Source organism: Eleutherodactylus coqui, chromosome 10, assembly GCF_035609145.1.
Source record: "Eleutherodactylus coqui strain aEleCoq1 chromosome 10, aEleCoq1.hap1, whole genome shotgun sequence".
Taxonomy (NCBI): Eukaryota; Metazoa; Chordata; class Amphibia; order Anura; family Eleutherodactylidae; genus Eleutherodactylus; species Eleutherodactylus coqui.
Genome location: NC_089846.1, coordinates 135,311,961 through 135,333,090, shown reverse-complemented (window position 1 = coordinate 135,333,090; position 21,130 = coordinate 135,311,961). Strand labels below are relative to the sequence as shown.

At 46.5% G+C, this 21,130-nt stretch overlaps 1 protein-coding gene across 2 annotated transcripts in view; it reads left to right on the top strand.

Annotated features, from left to right (window-relative positions):
• LOC136580946 (fibronectin type-III domain-containing protein 3A-like) overlaps positions 1-20,687 on the top strand; it is a 106,752-nt gene extending 86,065 nt beyond the window's left edge. For both annotated transcript variants that reach the window (XM_066581885.1, XM_066581884.1), the window contains exons 15-26: positions 743-881; positions 970-1,038; positions 1,661-1,779; positions 2,178-2,283; positions 3,501-3,676; positions 6,947-7,060; positions 10,549-10,698; positions 12,103-12,386; positions 14,098-14,310; positions 14,685-14,851; positions 16,747-16,868; positions 18,147-20,687. In XM_066581885.1, the coding sequence (XP_066437982.1) occupies positions 743-881; positions 970-1,038; positions 1,661-1,779; positions 2,178-2,283; positions 3,501-3,676; positions 6,947-7,060; positions 10,549-10,698; positions 12,103-12,386; positions 14,098-14,310; positions 14,685-14,851; positions 16,747-16,868; positions 18,147-18,464 (1,977 nt within the window). In that variant the 3' untranslated portion in view covers positions 18,465-20,687. The remainder of the gene's footprint in view (positions 1-742; positions 882-969; positions 1,039-1,660; positions 1,780-2,177; positions 2,284-3,500; positions 3,677-6,946; positions 7,061-10,548; positions 10,699-12,102; positions 12,387-14,097; positions 14,311-14,684; positions 14,852-16,746; positions 16,869-18,146) is intronic.
• The last annotated feature ends 443 nt before the right edge of the window (positions 20,688-21,130 follow it).

The following is a 21,130-nucleotide window of genomic DNA, read 5'->3' as shown; positions in this document are numbered from 1 at the left end:
ATGCTGTAGAATCAGAACATACCGTATTTTCCGGCATATAAGGCGACATTGTAACCCAGGAAAATCTTCTCCAAAGTCGGGGGTCGTCTTATACGCCGGACTAACTACCTGTAGAAACAAAAAATCAATACTCCCCTCCCGTAGCGTTCTGTGATATCTGGGACACTGCTGCAGGCTGTCGCTCCCTTCCCAACGCCGACAGAGCATTGCTTTCTGGATGCAGAGCTTGAATGCCCCGCCTCCAGAAAGCTAATGCTCTGATTGGCTAACTCAGCGTGGCGTCAGCCAATGAAAGCTGGCACTGCGTTAACCAATCACAGCCATTCAAGGCTCGATCCTTTTTTTTCTTATTGGAGATAAAACAGCCGCCAGAACGGTTTAGCCACTGTCCCCATGGCAAACACATGAAGGCTCACCTGAACCAAGTGTTCATGGGGGAGTAAGGAGGGAGAGTTGTTGGCTGGATGGACATTCAACCGACAGCTACAGAGGGTACATGGGCACCTCCATAGATGTGGTAATAGCAGTGCAAATCAAATATGTAATAGAGCACGATTGATTCCATACTTTTGGGGTGCATTCACACAGTGCAGATTTGCAGCAAATTTCGCCCCTACAATTTTAATTTTAATTTTAATTGAAAGCGTGAAATCTGCTGTCGAACTGCCCCAAAAGTTGCGAGGTGTGAACGCACCTTAATGTTCCTCTGCCTTGTGTTTGATTGAATTCCTTGTCTTGGCAGGTCTTTGCAGTAAACACTGAAGGCAGAAGTAATCCAAGTGATATAGTAGAATACACGACCTCCCCTGATAAACCTGGACCCCCATGTAAGCCAAGTACGAAGGGCAAAATCCATGCACACAGCGTAAAGCTCATGTGGGGTGAGTCTGGAGGTTCCAATGGTTTGTGGTGTTTTTGCCTTTCTGGTTTTGTCCACTTGTATTCTTAAACCATCCTATTTTATTGCAGATGCCCCAAAAGACAACGGAGGCTCTGAAGTCATTAAGTACGTGCTTGAAATGGCAGAAAACATAAATGGTGAGCCAATCAGAACTGTGTATGTTAGAGGCGGTTTGCAGGGAGCTTACTATTGATGAGCTATCTTCAGAAGAGGTCGTCAATAGTTGATTGGCTGGGATCCGCCGCTTGAGACCCCAACCGATCAGCTGATTGTATCGCAATTACACAAATCTCAAGAATGGGACTCCTGTGTCCCACTCTGCCTGTCACTGTGGAGGCACTTCGTCCCCCGCTGTGACGTCACTGAATGGAGTGGTCTGAGTATGCGTGATCGGCGCTCTATTCATTTCAATGGGGCTGATGGAAATAGCTGAGTAGATGCCACTCGGATATCTCTGCAGTGAGAGTGAAGGGAGCGTCGGCATGCTTGGGCGAACAGCACCCCATTCAGTCACCTCCTCACTGCAGGGGCGTGCAGCAGCCCCAAAGTGAAGAGGATGGGGAATACGGGACCCCCATTTTCAAGATCGATAGTCACAGTGGTGAGAGCCTCACAGATCAGCAACTTATCCCCTATCCTGTATATAGGGGCTAATGTGCAATTTGGGACCCCTTAAATGAAAAGCAAAGGTTCACTTTACATCCTTCTTATTTTATTCTTCACTTTGCAAAGCTGAATGTATTTTCTTGTCTCTTGCAGGAAGTAAGTGGGAGACCATGTACAGCGGAGCATCTAAAGAACACGTGTGCGATCATCTCAAGCCTGGTACTTCCTATAGGTTCAGGGTGTGTTGTGCCAATGTGGTGGACTCAAGTCAGGTAGGTGGACTTTTATGGAACTGTCACCTACAGCTGTGAAATAATGAGCGTTAAAGAAAATACTTTCCCAAGTGAACTTGTCTGGCTTTGTGGTAGTCGCAGGTTAGTCCTGGTTTCACATTGGGGCACTATTGGCATGAAGTAGTACCTGCCTGGATACATAGACTATCTTGTCCCGCTCCTCAGAAATGGCCAAATGGCTTTTTCAGGAATGGAAATAGGAGAACGCAGATCATTTCTAGCCAAAGAGGTCTATGTGTGGTATCGGAGCTCGGCCTTATGGAAGGGATTGGGGCTGAGCTGCAGTACCAGATACGGGCTGTGGTTGGGGTGGCACTTTCTCTAGGAAAACCTCACTTTATGCACGCATTAAATATTACTTTTTTCCCCCTTTTTAGTTCTCGGATGTATTGACAGTCCAGACGGGCATTGTTCCTCCAGGTCCCTGCCACCCCCCACGTTTAGCTGGAAAAGCCAAATCCAAGGAGTTGAGCCTGCAGTGGGGTAAGTTTCATTTATGTTGCCAAGCGCACAAGTCAGAACACATTTAGAGCACTAACTTATAAGTCTTCAATGCTACGTTTGTGTTGGGAATCCGAATATAAAGCCCTGCGCTGTGATTTCATGTGCAAACGAGCTTTCAATTAAAGGAGCAGGCGTTTTGGCTCCGTGTACACACGTGGCTACTGTTGGGCCACGGTCAGACTCGGCGGGTTTGTTGTGGATGTTTCCGCTGTTGTACAATAAGGTTCTCTAAACCTCGTCACTCATGGCTGAAAAAGTCTGTGTGGATTTCAGGGCAAGGCCGTTCTGCTGCAGACTTGTTGCAGGTTCTCGGCCTGTACTTTACCGTCTACCAGCACAAATGATCAGATCTTGCTAAAATCCACATGATACTTTTTTCCCCTGGATTTTCTATAAATTAATCCAGGATAAGGGATGACCAGCTGATTGGTGATATCCGATCACTAGAACAGGTTTCCAAACATCCACTAATGAATTGAGTGGTGGTCACGCATACTCATGACTGCTCTATTTCAGTGGGACTGCCGGAATTAGTTGAGCGCTCGAACTCTCATATGTCTAGCAGTCCAATTGAAATGAATGGCGCAGCAACACTTTTGCTCAACTGCTGCTTCATTCATTTGGGGACTTTCAGGACCCCCTGTTCTTGCGAACAGTTGGAGTCTCCATGCTCTGAACAATCAGAAACGTCTTTTCATGGGACAACCCCTGTTAAAGGGATTGTTAGGACTTTTATTATTGATGACCTGTCCTCAGAATAGATTATCAGTAGTTGATCAGCTTTAGTCCACCACTTGGGATCCTTGTCAATGCAGGTAACGCTGTCAACATTGCAGCAGCCCAGTTTGGTACTACAGGTACAGTTACCATTGAACTCTCTGGGAGCTGGGCCTGCAGTACCAAACCAGGCCACTGCAATACGGACAGCGCTATATCCTTCCAGCACTGTCTGTCTGTACTGAAAGCAGTGCTGTTAATCAGATGATCAATGGGGAACCCAAGCAGCGAACCACTGGCTATCTTAAAGATGAGTGTTCAATAGTAAAATTCCGGAAAAACCCCATGTAAAGTTTAAAAAAAACACCTTTCATTGTTGGGACTGTCAGAAATGCATTTTTATTACAGTTCTCTGTAGACAAAATGTGCAGCTTTATTGCTGCTGTTTGCTATTTACCATCCTTGCACTATTTCTGTAGATGCCCCTGGTGTAGAGGGCGGCTCGGCAGTAACATCCTATACTGTAGAGATGGCAAAGTGTGAGCAAGAAGATCGAGGTCCGGTCTACCAAGGTCCTGAGCTGGAGTGCACAGTCAGCAACCTGCTGCCCGGCCAGATGTACTGCTTCTGGATAAAGGCCTCAAATAAAGCTGGGGTACGTGCTTCACTATGTCCTCCACCATTAGGCTGGATCCACACCTGTAGAGAAGCCTAAGGATGTATCCTGAAATATGGTAACATCTGAATATACCCTACGTTATCTAATATATAGACATCTTGGCCTGATGTGGTTTGTTATCAAAACATCTCGTCCCCTTGTGTGTATTCATTATGTAGCTACGTCTTCACTCATCATCACCATAGCATCTACGGAGTAGCCGGCACCGCACTCTTAGGAAGGCTTTCTTGAAGCAAATCTGTCTTTGCTGCCCCATAGTATCCAATCACAGCACAACTGTCATTTCTTATACTGTTGAGGTAAATAGAAAGCTGCGCTGTGATTGGCTCCTATGGACAAACAAAAGAATGTCTTTTAGATAGCTTTCATAAAGGCCCATTTACACGGGCCAATGATCGCTCTAACGACAGTTTGAGTGACTGCTTTTAGCGATCATTTTGCATAAACTATTACCGTGTTTCCCCGAAAATAAGACCGGGTCTTATAAAAAAATTTGCTCCAAAATATTTATTTTTACATGTATAGCTGCCTGGACTCTGTTTAAAAATCTTGCTAGGGCTTATTTTTGGAATAGGTCTTATTTTTCAGGGAAACAGGGTAAGTAGCTACTTAATAGCAATTTGTGTGCAAATGAAGCCTTTAGCTGTAAGCAGTTAATAGCCGGAGGGCTGTTATCTGCGCTCAGATCCTTTGTTCTCCAATGGGAAACAATGCTATCAGCACTACCCGCGGAGAACGGCTGATAAGAGTGAACAACGATTTTTAGGTTGGCCTGAATTTAACGATCAGCCAGCAGTGCCCGAAAAGTGCACGATGGCCGCGCTTTTAGACACAATGATTATCGCTAAAACGATAGCTTTTTAGCAGTTTTTGAGCAATCATCGCTCCGTGTAAATCGGCCTTTATGAGTGCGGCGCAGGGCTAATTTTCCATGGCCATCCTGTACAACAAATCTCATTAAAATGTTGTTTACCAGGAAATATTGTAATTAGATGCGCTAATAAGGAAAGAAAAGCCTCGGAGGCTTCTGAAGGCCAGCAGGGTGACACGCAAAGGGACCTCCACGTTGGTTTGCCTAGAGCGTTATGTATAGAAGTAGCTGACGCCTTATAACTCTTATTCCGAATCCCATTGAATCCTTGTCCTGAGCCTGCAGATCTGTATATAGGCCTGAGCCTGCAGATCTGTATATAGGCCTGAGCCTGCAGATCTGTATATAGGCCTGAGCCTGCAGATTTGTATATAGGCCTGAGCCTGCAGATCTGTATATAGGCCTGAGCCTGCAGATCTGTATATTGGCCTGAGCCTGCAGATCTGTATATTGGCCTGAGCCTGCAGATCTGTATATTGGCCTGAGCCTGCAGATCTGTATATTGGCCTGAGCCTGCAGATCTGTATATTGGCCTGAGCCTGCAGATCTGTATATTGGCCTGAGCCTGCAGATCTGTATATTGGCCTGAGCCTGCAGATCTGTATATTGGCCTGAGCCTGCAGATCTGTATATTGGCCTGAGCCTGCAGATCTGTATATTGGCCTGAGCCTGCAGATCTGTATATTGGCCTGAGCCTGCAGATCTGTATATAGGCCTGAGCCTGGAGCTCTGTATATTGTCCTGAGCCTGCAGATCTGTATATTGTCCTGAGCCTGCAGATCTGTATATTGTCCTGAGCCTGCAGATCTGTATATTGTCCTGAGCCTGCAGATCTGTATATTGTCCTGAGCCTGCAGATCTGTATATTGTCCTGAGCCTGCAGATCTCTATATTGTCCTGAGCCTGCAGCTCTGTATATTGTCCTGACCCTGCAGATCTGTATATAGGCCTGAGCCTGGAGCTCTGTATATTGTCCTGAGCCTGCAGATCTGTATATTGTCCTGAGCCTGGAGCTCTGTATATTGGCCTGAGCCTGCAGATCTGTATATTGGCCTGAGCCTGCAGATCTGTATATTGGCCTGAGCCTGCAGATCTGTATATTGGCCTGAGCCTGCAGATCTGTATATTGGCCTGAGCCTGCAGATCTGTATATTGGCCTGAGCCTGCAGATCTGTGTATTGGCCTGAGCCTGCAGATCTGTATATTGGCCTGAGCCTGCAGATCTGTATATTGGCCTGAGCCTGCAGATCTGTATATAGGCCTGAGCCTGCAGATCTGTATATAGGCCTGAGCCTGCAGATCTGTATATAGGCCTGAGCCTGCAGATCTGTATATTGTCCTGAGCCTGCAGATCTGTATATTGTCCTGAGCCTGCAGATCTGTATATTGGCCTGAGCCTGCAGATCTGTATATTGGCCTGAGCCTGCAGATCTGTATATTGGCCTGAGCCTGCAGATCTGTATATTGGCCTGAGCCTGCAGATCTGTATATTGGCCTGAGCCTGCAGATCTGTATATTGGCCTGAGCCTGCAGATCTGTATATTGGCCTGAGCCTGCAGATCTGTATATTGGCCTGAGCCTGCAGATCTGTATATTGGCCTGAGCCTGCAGATCTGTATATTGGCCTGAGCCTGCAGATCTGTATATTGGCCTGAGCCTGCAGATCTGTATATTGGCCTGAGCCTGCAGATCCGTATATTGGCCTGAGCCTGCAGATCCGTATATTGGCCTGAGCCTGCAGATCCGTATATAGGCCTGAGCCTGCAGATCCGTATATAGGCCTGAGCCTGCAGATCCGTATATAGGCCTGAGCCTGCAGATCCGTATATAGGCCTGAGCCTGCAGATCCGTATATAGGCCTGAGCCTGCAGATCCGTATATAGGCCTGAGCCTGCAGATCCGTATATAGGCCTGAGCCTGCAGATCCGTATATAGGCCTGAGCCTGCAGATCCGTATATAGGCCTGAGCCTGCAGATCCGTATATAGGCCTGAGCCTGCAGATCCGTATATAGGCCTGAGCCTGCAGGTCCGCATATGGGCCGCAGTCGCTGTCCGGCTTTATACTCGTTTCTGTATATTTTTCTTCCTTTTGGATCCACTTCTCACTTTGGCTAAAATAAAAAACCGCAATGTGTGAATGCAGCCTAATGATCTGGGTTTTCAGGATCAACAAGCCAGTAAATGAAACCTGATCTACGCAGCGCAGGTTGTAAATAAAGATGGCCGACAACGAGCCGCGCAAAACGAGTCTATATATATTAGAAGGAACCCATGTAGCTGTCCTGGTCGCTTCCAGAAGCCGTACGATTCATGTTTGCTGCATATAAAAGGCATTAATTGGAAACTCTTTCCATCCTTTCCCTTTATTGTTTAGTGCGGACCTTATTCCGAAGCATCCGAGTTCTGCACGGCGCCCGGACCTCCAGAACGATGCAAAGTACCATTGTTGATATGCAAGAGTGCAAATTGTGCGCTAGCAAGCTGGGAGGTGAGTGAAGACTGCCTCAACATTTGTCCCCCTTTCTCTTTCACTATTAATTCCATGATGCATCAGCACAACACCACATGAACAGCTACCATCTCTGCCTGCAGGGAGGACACTAATGATCGCTACTCTGTATATTCAGTTCAATGGGCTATAGTCCATAAGTATAAAGTTAGGAGGTTGATCTGTCATCTTCATTATAACGGACAGGAGCTTTTAATAATTAGCAGTAACTGTGATAGGAGTTTCTTTGCCCCCCCTAAAGAGCTTGTGTGGTAGGATACATCAGGCCTCCCTCACACAGGCATTGTTTTTCAGCGTTTAACCCTGCATTTTCAGCGCTGCCCTAAATGCTGTACATCCCTGCCATTCATTGCAATGGAGCTTCTCGGACAGTTTTAAATGCTGCATTTTTCAAGCGCTGTCTGTTCTATTTTTGGGCGGTTTTAGCGTTTTTAAACGCTGTGCGTCGCCCGTTGAAATGAATGGGCAGCGCTAAAAAAATCATCACAACTTGGTACAGCAGCTTTGACAGCGTTAAACACAGGTTGCTACCGTATTTCCCCTAAGACTTACCCCTATAATAAGACCTAGCTACACTACGTGAAAAAAAGGCAATACTCCTCTAGCAGGCGCCGTCCGGGTCCCTCTCGCTGCTCTCCGGCATTCCTGCAGACTTCCGTGCAATTGTCAGTGCCGGCAGGTGTAACTGTAACTCTTGATGGTAACGGGGATTGAAAACCCTGCCTCCAGCAAGAGATTGCTCTGATTGGCTGAGCTGCGGCGCTTGAGAACCAATCACAGCCATGCCAGCAAGAGATGCTCTGACAACTGCATGGAAGACTGCAGAAACGCCGGAAAACAGCGGGAGGGACCTGGACGGCGCATGCTAGGTGAATATAAGACGCCCCCAGAAAATAAGACCCTGTGCCACTTTTGGGGCAAAAATTAATATGACAGGCTCTTATTTTCGGGGAAACCCTGTATGCCAGTTGGCTCAGTTCTGGCAATTAGCTTCTTTGGCTGCGTTTTTAGCTGTGCTGGAAACGCAGCCAAAGCGCTGTCAAAAATTCATGTCAACGCTGCCAAAACCGCAGTAAACGCAGCATTGAAAAACGCTGCGTTTTTGCAAACGCCTTTGTGAGGGAGGCCTTACACGGGAATTGTGCTACTGAAAGACTGCTCCTCTTCATATTTGGGCCCAGGTCTTATAAATGGGGTAGATGCTGGGATCACAATGTAAAACCTCACTATCTGGATAGTGTTAAACATCTATATACTGACCATCATTCGAAGCCCCCATAGACATTGGGACGGCCTCACACAACCTCGATTTGAATTGCTGATTCCGCGATGGGCATCCGGTAAAATGCAGACATTAAAAGGCATGCAGAAGAAAAGTCGCAGCATGCTCTTATTTTATCACGGATTCTGCGCGGACGGCCTTCTTTGATGTCAATGCATGTACACTGTGTATGGGCTGCAGGTACTCGCGTCATTGCTAAGCGACGGCATGGAGAGAAGCAAATGAGCAAAAAAAAACCTGTACTGCGCATGACCGCCTGAGAGCCTCCACGTTAGTCCGTAATACAGCTTCATAGGATCTCTGGTCATGCTCACAGACTGAATCCACTGCGGGCTTCCCAAATGCAGAATTGTGTGAGCCTGGCCTTCGAGTTGAGCTTCCTGAAGGCTCCTATAATGGCAGGGCCAGATGACTCTCTAAAATATGTATGGGGGCAGCTTAACGGCTTATCTCCCACGGAAAAAAAGGATAAGGCATTGAAATTCAACATCCCTGATGCTACTTTCTCTCAAATAGATGATGTCAGGAGAAACTCCTGATTTTTTTTTTGTTCCCTCTGAGATAAGCCACTGCCAGAGCTGTCTGGTTGCAGTTTACCTCCCTAAACGCACGAATGCTCCACATGGGACTTTTTTACATGGGAATGTTGGGGAAAATGTCTTTTGGCCAAAAGATCAGCTATTGTAGGTTTGTGGGCATCTTTAGTGGGACTCTGAAATTAGTCACTCATAGAATCCTATACTGGTAGAGTTAGAAGGGACCTCCAGGGTCATCGGGTCCAACCCCATGCTCAGATCATCCCGGACAGATATTTGTCCAGCCGCTGTTTGTACACTTCCATTGAAGGAGAACTTGCCACTCGACTCCGGAAGGTGTCAGATCTTATGGGAAGTTAACGAACCAAAGTATGCTCTGGAAGAGTAGGACTTAAAGTGCACCTACCATGCGACAGAGAAGCTGTCCCTAAAGAGTAACCTCTCAGAGCGCTGCCCTACATTGTCCGCCTCTTGGAGCGCTGCCCTACATTGTCCGCCTCTTGGAGCGCTGCCCTACATTGTCCGCCTCTCGGAGCGCTGCCCTACATTGTCCGCCTCTCGGAGCGCTGCCCTACATTGTCCGCCTCTCGGAGCGCTGCCCTACATTGTCCGCCTCTCGGAGCGCTGCCCTACATTGTCCGCCTCTCGGAGCGCTGCCCTACATTGTCCGCCTCTCGGAGCGCTGCCCTACATTGTCCGCCTCTCGGAGCGCTGCCCTACATTGTCCGCCTCTCGGAGCGCTGCCCTACATTGTCCGCCTCTCGGAGCGCTGCCCTACATTGTCCGCCTCTCGGAGCGCTGCCCTACATTGTCCGCCTCTCGGAGCGCTGCCCTACATTGTCCGCCTCTCGGAGCGCTGCCCTACATTGTCCGCCTCTCGGAGCGCTGCCCTACATTGTCCGCCTCTCGGAGCGCTGCCCTACATTGTCCGCCTCTCGGAGCGCTGCCCTACATTGTCCGCCTCTCGGAGCGCTGCCCTACATTGTCCGCCTCTCGGAGCGCTGCCCTACATTGTCCGCCTCTCGGAGCGCTGCCCTACATTGTCCGCCTCTCGGAGCGCTGCCCTACATCGTCCGCCTCTCGGAGCGCTGCCCTACATTGTCCGCCTCTCAAACTATTGTCATTGGTTTTTGGAGGACATTTTCTGATGTGGACGGCGCTTTCCTCATGCTACGAATCTCTGACTTGGCAGGAATCAAAGTGTACAATGTCTGAGGAGGCTGCCAGAGAACTGCTGACTCGGCACAGATGACCCGCTCAGACCACGGCTGTGGAAGTGGTTTGCAGAACACACTTGGTCTTGATTTATGTGCTGTCTCATGGGAACAGATAGAAGTTTACAGTAATTGTATGAGGATGCGGTGGGCAGACTCTCCCAATGGGCTGATGCCTCGGAGGCTCATGAGAGAAGGCCATCTGCTAACGTTGTGAGAGCCTGTGAGTTGCTCCTTTGCACAGCGTGCTAAGTGTTCGGCCCGCAGGCTGCACATAGTTTGGGTTAAATTGATCCCATGCACTGTTTATCTCTGGTTGCTTCTAACCATTTCTAAGTCCTGATTTGTTTGCTTCCTTTGATCAGCCTTTTTCTGTTGTTTTCCTGTTTGCTCTTCAGCTTCTGACGTACAACAAATAACCTCATCTGTTTGCAGGTTCCTGCGTTTAACGGGGCGGAAATCACAGAATATCGGCTGGAGTGGGGCCGGGCGGAGGGGTCTATGCAGGTTATCTACACAGGCTCCTCTTCAAGCTACGAGATCAAAGGTCTGACACCAGCAACTACGTATTTCAGTAGAGTTCAGGTAAGTACAGTAACGTGTGATCGTTAATAGTTAAAGGGGTTTCCTGTTTTCCAAAAATTGTGTGCAAATAGTTTTTGAATGTAGTTTGATGACTGATGTGCTGTCTGTAGCTGAACTGTTTCTTCGAGGGTACGTTCATGCCTAGTGGAATTGGTGTAGATTTTCCACAACAGAAAAGCCGCACTGAAATTTGTGTCAAAAAATCGCAAACGTTTGCAGCGTTTCATTTTGGCGCAAATTTTTATGGAGATCCACAGCAGATATCGCCAGTTCAATTTAAACTCAATGAAACGGGTGAAATCGGCTGCAGATTCACATCAAATTCTACAAATTTTCATTCGGTCTGGCTGCGGAAAACCCACAGCAAATCCGCTACTTGTGAACGCGCCCTAAAAGGGGTTTCAAAGGCTTTAAAAAAAAAATTACAGAATTAAAATTGTCCATAATAGAGAGAAAAACAAGCCCGGTTTCCCACGGCTCGGAAAAATAAAGAGGCAGGCGGTCAGGTGCTGTACGTTGTGTACATGACCGCTCAACCAATCACAGGCTTCAGCAGTGTTTCTTCCATGGCCAGCAAAGTCTGTGATTGGCTGAGTGGTCACATGCACAATGTGCGGCATGTAAACACCAACCGGCTGCGCCAGGGTGCCAAGCGATGGGAAGCGGGCTGCTCAATAAGTGAGTGGGTGAGTATACCTTTTTTTTTGTTAATTTTGGAAAACCCCTCTAAAGGGAATATGTCATCAGATAGTGACCTATTGTTTAGCTTTGTTTTGATTTTTTTTCAAAGAATCTTTGATTTTTTTTTTTTTAATTTTCAATGTAACGATTTGCTATTGTAACAGATACTGAAATCCTTCAGTTCTCACACTGACCACTAAGTCTGACGCTTCCCGTTTTGTAGAGAAAAATGATCAGAAATCTTTTCTTTATCATCCGTGACAATGAGATAACACAAGAGCCATCATTCACAATAGGGGAAGGTCACAGCACACTTCCTCCCCCTCCCTGCACAAATATATAGAGCATGCCCAGAATAGTCTCCCACAGAAGTCAATGAGTACTTTCCAGTTCATTGTGTGAATGGCTCGTGAAGCTGCTGTAAAGCATATTTCACCAATGCTGCGAGCTTGCAGCTCTGGCAGGATGCCCCCACCTTCCACTAGTCGTGTACAGAAAATGGAATTTAAAAATCTTGCAATCAGAAAACAAAAGCAGATTAGCAAAATGGAAACGGCTTATTATCTGGTTGTAGTTAATAAGATTATTTTAAAATATTACATCTGATCTACGTTGACAACATCCAGTGAGCACCGAGACCCATATAGGTGCCTATGTATGCTTTATAAGCCTGCGAACCCAAGTGGCAGCTGATGACATAACTGCATTTGTTCCCCTTTGCAGGCTGTTAACATTGCTGGCACCGGGATGTTCGGAGACACAGCAGTCATCACAACGCCAGCGTCTGTGCCTGCAGCGGTATCCATACTGCAGGTGGTGGATGAAGAGCTGATGGAAGCTCCTTTGCCCTCACCGTCAGAGTGCCTTACTCTTCAGTGGAAGGAGCCATGCTGCAATGGGGCAGAGATCACTGGCTATACCATAGAATATGGGGAAAAGCAGCAGCTTACAGTGGATTCTGTCACTAGCTGTGTTCTTACAAACCTGCTCCCTGACCGCACTTACAGGTATTGTGCTTTTAGAAGGAGAAAAAACTGTATTTGTGTACATATAGATGTAGCAGAGTGGAGTTTGTCCTTAGGCACAACCCATCAGGATGCTGCAATATGAACTTGTGGTTTGCATAGCGCTGCAGCCTTGGAAAAAAAATGCTGTGTGTGTGTATTCCCATCTGAGGCTTTTATGGCATATCTACAGGATATACCATAAAAGTCTGATAAATGCAGGTCCTCCTACAGAGAGCCAAACCGATCTCCAGAACAGCACCGGGGGCCGTCATGACTATGGAAATGGCTGAGTGGGCTGCTCTGGGCTTTTTCTGTAACTCCCATAGAAATGAACAGTGCGGCGGCGGCAAGATACATTGTTTCCATAATTCCTGAGTTTCGGAAACAGAGTAACTTGTTGTGCTAAACTGCTTCCAGAACTTCTACTGGTGTTACGGAAACTGCATAAGGCAGCAGCCCACTTCCTCTACTCCCAGTCACCTCCTACAGAGAAGTATTCCCTTCGCGACTATGATTTAGCTAAGATAGGAATGCCGTTTTGATGTTTTCACTCCCTAGACATTTTTTGTTTTTGATTTTTTTTATTTTTGTTTTGTTTGTATTTTTTCTTTGTTTTTGTTTTTTTTAAATCATAACTTTTTTAAATGTTCCCTCTACATGGTCATCTGAGGACTTTATATTTTGCCGGATAGGTTGCACTCTTGTACTATTTAATGTGCCATGTTATGTACTGAAAAACTTTTAGAAAGTGGTCTGGAATGGGAAAAAAGCAGTTGGTCCACTTTTTCGGGGGCCTTTTTATTACAGTGAACATGGTGCTGCAAAAATGACATTAACTTCATCCTGTGGGCCTGTATGATTGTGGAAATACTAATGTACATAATTTACTTTGGTGTACTACTTTATAAAAATAAAATCTTAACCCTTTGCAATCCAATTTTGGATTCAGGTTTTCCTAGGGGGTTTTCTCTTTCTGCCATTATGCATTGGCACCATCTGCTGGCTAGAGCCAGTACTGCGGTATGTGACATGCAAGAGAGGCCCCCGACAACAGAGCGGCCAGTAATATGCAGTAAGAATACCCTGCCGGACGTCTTCTGACACCGAAGCTGTATAGAATTTCTTTGGACGTCAGACAGTGGATTGGAAAGGGTTAAAAAATAAATACTTACTTTCTGTCACCGCGGTCTGGCTGCCATAACTTTTATTTTTCCGTCAATGCAGCTGTTTGATGGCTTGTTTTTTTCTAGGCATCAATCTGATGGGGATTTGAACCTGGGACCCCCCCGCTGTAACGGCCCTTTTACACGGGCTGACAGTCGTTTAAACGACCGCACGAGCTCTGACATCCCCGCTAAGGTTGTTAGCGCTCATGCAGATCGCTGGGTTCTCGCTCAGCGCTTCACCTTCTGCGTGAAGCTCTGAGTGGGGATGTTTACAAATACGAGAAGTAAACAATAAACAGTCGCATTTACGATTATCGCTGAAATGTGTTCGTTTGAAGGAATTTTGAGCGATAATCGTTACATATAAACGGGCCATAAGACAGCAATGCTGACCAATAGGATGTCGCCACCACGACTTCCACTGTTGTTCAAGGAGGCCAAATTGGAGAACCCGATTCTTGCTCAATACTACTAATTTGATCAAATTTTTAGGCCTTTTTGCAGATAATGACTATAATTAATTTTGCTCTTCTTTTCCCCCCCAGGATACGAATTCAGGCCATAAACAGCTTTGGAGCAGGTCCCTTCAGTCCATCTATTAAAGCCAAAACGAAGCCTCCACCTCCCAATCCTCCACATCTGGAATGTGTGGTCTTCAGTCACCAGAGCCTTAAGTTAAAATGGGGGGACGGGACAAGTAAAGCTTTAGCCACAGAAACGTCACAGTACAATCTACAAATGGAAGATAAGCTCAGCAGGTCCGTATATGGTTGTCTGCGGAAGCGTTACGTGTGATGGATGTGTCTCCATTAGTTTTATGTGAGGGGGGGGGGGGGGGCGGTTACTGTTTAACAGGGTCACATTACTGGGTACATCCATGTTCTCACTTCATGGACACACTAATCTGGGAAAGATCTGGTCCTGTTTGCTCGTTACTTCCAGCTTGCTGGATCTATGCTTTTCCATTGAGGCTCACAATAAAGTCCACAGTAAATTTTCTCCTGCGTAAATTATTCAAAGACCTCAATAAGCCAAGTCTGCGAGAGCGCGAGGCTGGCCGTACGGGGGGCGATTCGCTGTGCTTGATGATCCATTTCTCTAAGTACTACTCACGATTGTGTTTTTGGTGCAGGTTTTTTACCATTTACAATGGACCGTGTCACACGTATAAGGTGCAACGATTGAACGAATCAACTACATACAACTTCAGGATCCAGGCGTACAACGACGCAGGCGAAGGCCCTTTCTCTGAAGTCTACAGTTTTGCTACAACCAAATCTCTGCCAGCTGCATTAAAAGGTAGGTAGTAGTGATGGCTATCCTGAGGACCAGCCTGTAAGGCTATATGGCCACATGGGGTGGGTCCGCTGCAGACAATCGGTAGCATTTATGGTATTGGCAAAGTGGATGCGATTTTAAAGGGGTTGTACAAAAATAAACTTTTATCACTTATTCACAAGTTAGGTGACACGGTCTGACCAGTGGGGGAATCAATGCTTCAACCCCCGCCGATCCTGACAGCAGGGGTCCTGTGTTTGCGTCTTTCTCACTGTACACCTCATAGTGAGGGAGAGATTGAATAGAGTGGCATTCGAGTGTGTGCGGTGCCACGCCGTTCATTTTCGGAGGGACTACCAGAGAAGGCCAAGTGCTTGTACTCGGCTATTTCCTTCAGCCCAACTGAAATGAATGGGGTGGCACTGCTTCATTCCAGCTTCACATTACTGCACGTGGGTGCAGCGAGCCCACAGTGAGGAGGGGAGGGGGACACTGAATCCCCATTGGTGGGGGTCTCAGAAGTGACGCCCACTTATTAGATTAACAGGATAGGGGATAAGGTCATGATTGCCTGGCATATCATCACCGAGACCCCCTGGGATCCCAAGAACTGAGGTCCCCTGTTCCACCTCCCCCCAGATCGTATCCTGTAGATAGGGAATAACTTTAGATTTTGGGATAACCCCTGTAATACAAAGTTGTAGGGTCTAGAGTTGCATTTTTCCTACAGCCTATGAAGTGCTGCTGGTCTTCTTCATCCACCTCTACTTGGTCTGGTTCTTACCGCAGTCATTGCATTGGCATTGTAAGCCAAGCACACATGTCCATCACAAGAACTATTCATGGATCAGTGCCCTTATAAGATGCCCTTCCTGGAGAAAAGTGGCCCTCGAGCTGCTTGTCCTCCAACACCGGGCATCAACCAAGACTGAGTGGCCACCACTGGCTGCAGCCTAGGCAGACTGCAGGGCACAGACCAGTGGGGTCCTGTCTGACGCTCCTGTGGCCCCCATACTTATAAGAGACTGTCGGGGTCCCTTTATGCTTTCTGTGGGGACATGTGATAGATTATATCACTTTGCAGTATTCTCGTGCTGTATTACATTCCTTCTTGGACTGAAATGAAAGCGGAGGGAATTATGAACAGTTCCAAATATCAGTCCATTTTGGCACAAAACCTTCAGGCCTTCTGCTAAAGAGATGTAGAGGGATTTCACCCTTCAGCACGACGATGACCCAAAGCAGACCTCCAAATTAACAGAAGAATGGCTTCACCATAAGAACATCAGTCTTGGAACGGCCCAGACCTGAATCCCATTGAAGATCTGTGGGTGACCTGAAGAGGGCGCTACACATGAGATGCCCTCCCAATCTGATAGATTTGGAGCGCTTTTGGAAGGAGGAATGGGCAAAGATTGCCACGTCAAGATGTGCCATGCTGATGGACACCGACCCAAAAAGACTGAATGCTGTCATAAAGTCAAAAGGGTGCAGCAACAAAGTATTAGTTTTAGGGTGTGCAGATTTATGCAACCACAATATTTTAGTTGTATTTTTTTTAATTTTTCCACCTAAAAGATTTCAGTTTGCTTTTCAATGGAATTGTACAGATAACGGGTCACAGGGCGGAAATGTGGAAGGATTTGGGAACCTGACAAAACAGGGCTGTATGGACTTTTATTACCGCTGTAGGGACCCAGATACGGCCATCAGTCAATCAAAGCTCGCCCTATGACCAGCAATCCTTATACTATATGGTATATATATGACCAGCGCTGTAAGGTCACGGCCGTCGGAGTGCGGGGGGGGTTTCCTTAAATAAAACAAATTGCCGCATCCTTAAGGGAGTGAAGTGTTGATCACCTGCAGACGGCAGACAGTTCTGGTTATTATCACCGTCTCATTTTTCATTTTAGCACCCAAAGTACAACAGATCGACAACAATTTGTGTGAAGTATCTTGGGAGGCCGTGCCGCCGATGAGGGGAGATTCAATTGTTTACATCCTTCAATTTACCAATGGGAGAGAGTTCGATCAGGTGAGATGAGCGTCATTAGTGGCTGCTAATTGGCAGATTTTCCTTTCACTTAATTCTATCATAACCTTAACTTGCCAAAAATAAAGCGCACCGATAACACGACTGTTTTGCATAGTGCATCGAATTGATCATAGAGTTTAGTAAATAGAGCCTGCCAGCAGTCTTAAAGAGACTGTGTCACAATCTTTTTGCCCCCCTTGCTGAGAGCAGTATAAGGTGGCGCCTGTCACACTGATTACAGTGATCTGCTGTGTGGATCTGTGTAGTAGTTTGGGAAAAACTTGCATTTTATTAGTAGCAGCCAGTACAGAACTAGTCTTGCATATTCATGAGCTGCAGACTGGCCACGCCCACCCTGCCCTTCGGCCAATGAATGTCAGCTTTCCCTATGACTTCTATTGGTCTAGTGCATAGTGCAATCGGTGGCCAGATGGCAGGTTTGTGTATCTAGCCTGCATCTCATGAATATCCAGGACTAATTCAGGTAGTCCTCTATGCATGTGCTACTACTATTAAAATGTGAGTTTCTCCAAAACTACTGCACAGATTCGCACAGCAGATGCAAGAAGATGGTGACAGAACCTTTTTAAGATCATTCGTTCTCCCACCCTTCCTGCAGATAGTTAATTAGCGGTGACCTCCCTCCCTTCTTCTGTGTGCTTTCCCCTGCTCTTTGACTCTCCCGCCTGCCTAATGCCTGCTTGAGACACAATGATTATCGCTCAAAAGATGTCTTTTTTTTGAGCGACTTTTGAGTGATAATCATTGTGTGCATTTACAGAGCGATGTTTGAGCAATCACCTTGCGCTCCGAGCGGGGTATGCAGAAGACAAGCGGGGCCGCTTGTCTTCTGCATCCAGCATTTCTCTGCTCGGAGCACTTAGCTGTTATACAGCTGAGCGCTTCGAGCAGGGTATGCAGAACACAGCTGGACTGCTGTGTTCTTCATACCCCGGCTGTGTTCACGGAGCGGGATACAGCTGAGACAATAGTATCAGCTGTATCCCGCTGTGAACTCCTGATAAGGATGATTGTTGTCTTTCAGCATGCTGAAAAAGAACGATCAGCAACTGCTTGACGAAAACTACAAGATGTCCGTGCAGTTAGACACAACGATTCTCGCTCAAAAGACGGCTTGGAGCGATTTTTGAGCGAGACTCGTTGTGTCTAAATCACCCTTCAAAGATTTGTTCGGCCAATACGTAGCCTCTACCCTTGGCCACCTTGATGGACCTCCTAGTATGTTGACCACCTCTCCTCGTTCTTTCTCCCGACCAGGTATACAAAGGAACAGACACCTCATTCACTTTTGCAAACTTTCAAACAAACTGTGAATACCGGTTCAGAGTTTGTGCTGGACGCCAATACCAAGATCCCAGCGGATTACAAGAGTTGTTTGGCCCTTACAGCCCGAGCACCGTATTCTCATCTCAAAGACCAGAGTTGGAGTTACCGTGTGTTAACGCTGCGTTGGAGGCTACGAAAAGCAAAAGGAAGTCTCTCAGCGACGAGCAGTTTGCCATCTTGCTCCTCATGATGTTCGCTGTCGTGGCCTTTCTCTTTGCGGTCGTCATCCAGTACTTTGTAATTAAGTAGATTTTAAGTGCCCTCCCCCGTTCCTCAAATTATCCGTACATTTTTTTTTTCAATATTTATGTTTAATTATTCTAATTAAATTTATAGATGGAAATGATTGTATTATATATAAGTGCATTTCCATTCTTGCTGCTCATTCATCAAGAGGCTGGATCAGTAGAATCCTCCTGTATGTGGAACATAAGACATCGTGAAAATCTTAGAAAGGGAACTTCAATCCTGTGTTTCTAGGGCCATGGTGTTTAATGCCTTAATACACTCTTAAAGGTCAAGACGGTGCTGTTCGTTTATGTAATGGACCATTTGCTTTAAAAGCGTGTCCCTTTTAAATGTTCAGCTTTGCATGTGGTCGCTCACAAAAGGGTGGTGTTTGTTAGACAAGTGTCCGTTTTCCCACTGACTTGTGGCCTTCATATCTAAACCATAACGTGGCGCCTTTGTGAGATAAGATTTGGTGGCATCTACAAAAATACTTTTTTTATTCTGGGGATGTTTGCTATGTGTCGGGGTGCTCACACATTTGGCAGTCCTGATCTCCAGGATTGCTTTACCGTTAACTGCCATTTTATTCCACTTTCCGTTACTGGCGGCTGGTTTCGGCAAAGAACAGAAACAAGTGATGTAGACCAAGACCTTTATTTTAATAAATTTCTACATAAAATGCTCACGTGGATCTTGTCATTAGAAAATCAAGTTTGACAATTATATCAAAGGTATTCCTCCATTGTGGCATATTGTAACAGTCTACTTAAAATGGTTGTGCCAAGATGCGCATTTAAGAATGTGGACCATGGGGTGATCAGCTGCTTACCTAGAGACCTGCTCTTGGAATGTGGACCTTGGGGTGATCAGCTGCTTACCTAGAGACCTGCTCTTGGAATGTGGACCTTGGGGTGATCAGCTGCTTACCTAGAGACCTGCTCTTGGAATGTGGACCTTGGGGTGATCAGCTGTTTACCTAGAGACCTGCTCTTGGAATGTGGACCTTGGGGTGATCAGCTGCTTACCTAGAGACCTGCTCTTGGTGCACCTCTGGCTAACAGCTGATTTTGCTGGGGGAAGCTACGACCATCCTGACATTTCCCCTATAGGACAGCCAATTACATGAATGACCATCCTGTGACATGATGGCAAAAGGTCTGCCAGGATGGAAGCTGTTCTTACTTGGCGTCTCTGTTCTGGAACATATGGAGAGGGAGGTCATGAGTGGGCGACCCACTCTTAATACATTCGTATGCCCTACTATCTTGGCACAACTCATTTTAATGGGATCCAGGAGCTGAGACCCGATTTGATCTAAAGAACATGCAGATCCAAGAGCCTGGTTTCGGTGGACAAGTGACTTCATACTCATTGGGTGGCTATACATGTTAGATGGTTGTTGGCCAAAAGCTCATACAACTGACTGCTATATCTCCGGACTCTTCCATGCACATTCATTGTAGAATTCAGAGAGAGAAGACAACCATTGCCTGACACCACCAGCAGTGGCTTATCAAAAGGATGAAATTTGAAATCCAACTGCCTAATCCTTGCCTTTCCGCATATCTGGCATCAGGAGAGAGTTGGGAGGCCACTGCACACATTAGTTACATCTAAAGTCTATAGCCACCCATAGGTTTCCTTAACTCCCATTTATTTCAGTAGAGAGGAACCATGTGGTTCTCTCTCCATTGAAATTGGACCCGCTCATTCCGAAGATCATTGGGGACTTGACTTGTTAGATGACCACATGACATCTCGAAAAGTAATTGGGGAGGGGAGGGGGTAAGGACTTCCATGTGGGCATTCCAAAATATTTCCCTAAATGTATTTATTAATTTATTGTCCATATTGTCTTCATCCATTAGAAGTTGTCATCTGTTAATCCAAGTTTTTAAAAGTGAAAATTAAGGATTCAGTTTCTTGTAACTGTAAACTTGCCAAATCCTGTTTCATCTAGGGGCGCAGTCTACTCCTCCGACTCTCATTGCAAGGTATGGAAATTGTAAGAGGCTTTCAGGAAGATTTTGAGATCTTTATGAAACACTGATTATTTCAATAGTTAAAGCAGGAAAGCTGTGGAAAGTGAGTTCTAGTTGTGTGCATTCTGTTTTGGGACAGCTGGCTCTAAAAAACCGTGAAGGGGTATGTATGGAAGCGCTGTAAAATGTTAGTGTTGTTGGTTACTATGAGCGATGGCTCTGTCGCCGGAGCTTGTTGGTTACTATGAGTGATGGCTCTGTTGCCGTAGCTTGTTGGTTACTGTGAGCGATGGCTCGGTTGCCGTACCTTGTTGGTTACTGTGAGCGATGGCTCTGTTGCTGTAGCTTGTTGGTTACTATGAGCGATGGCTTGGTTGCCGGAGCTTGTTGGTTACTATGAGCCAGGGCTCTGTTGCCGTAGCTTGTTGGTTACTATGAGCGATGGCTTGGTTGCCGTAGCTTGTTGGTTACTATGAGCGATGGCTTTGTTGCCGTAGCTTGTTGGTTACTATGAGCGATGGCTTTGTTGCCGTAGCTTGTTGGTTACTATGAGCGATGGCTCTGTTGCCAGAGCTTGTTGGTTACTATGAGCCAGGGCTCTGTTGCCGGAGCTTGTTGGTTACTATGAGTGATGGCTCTGTTGCCGGAGCTTGTTGGTTACTATGAGCGATGGCTCGGTTGCTGTAGCTTGTTGGTTACTAT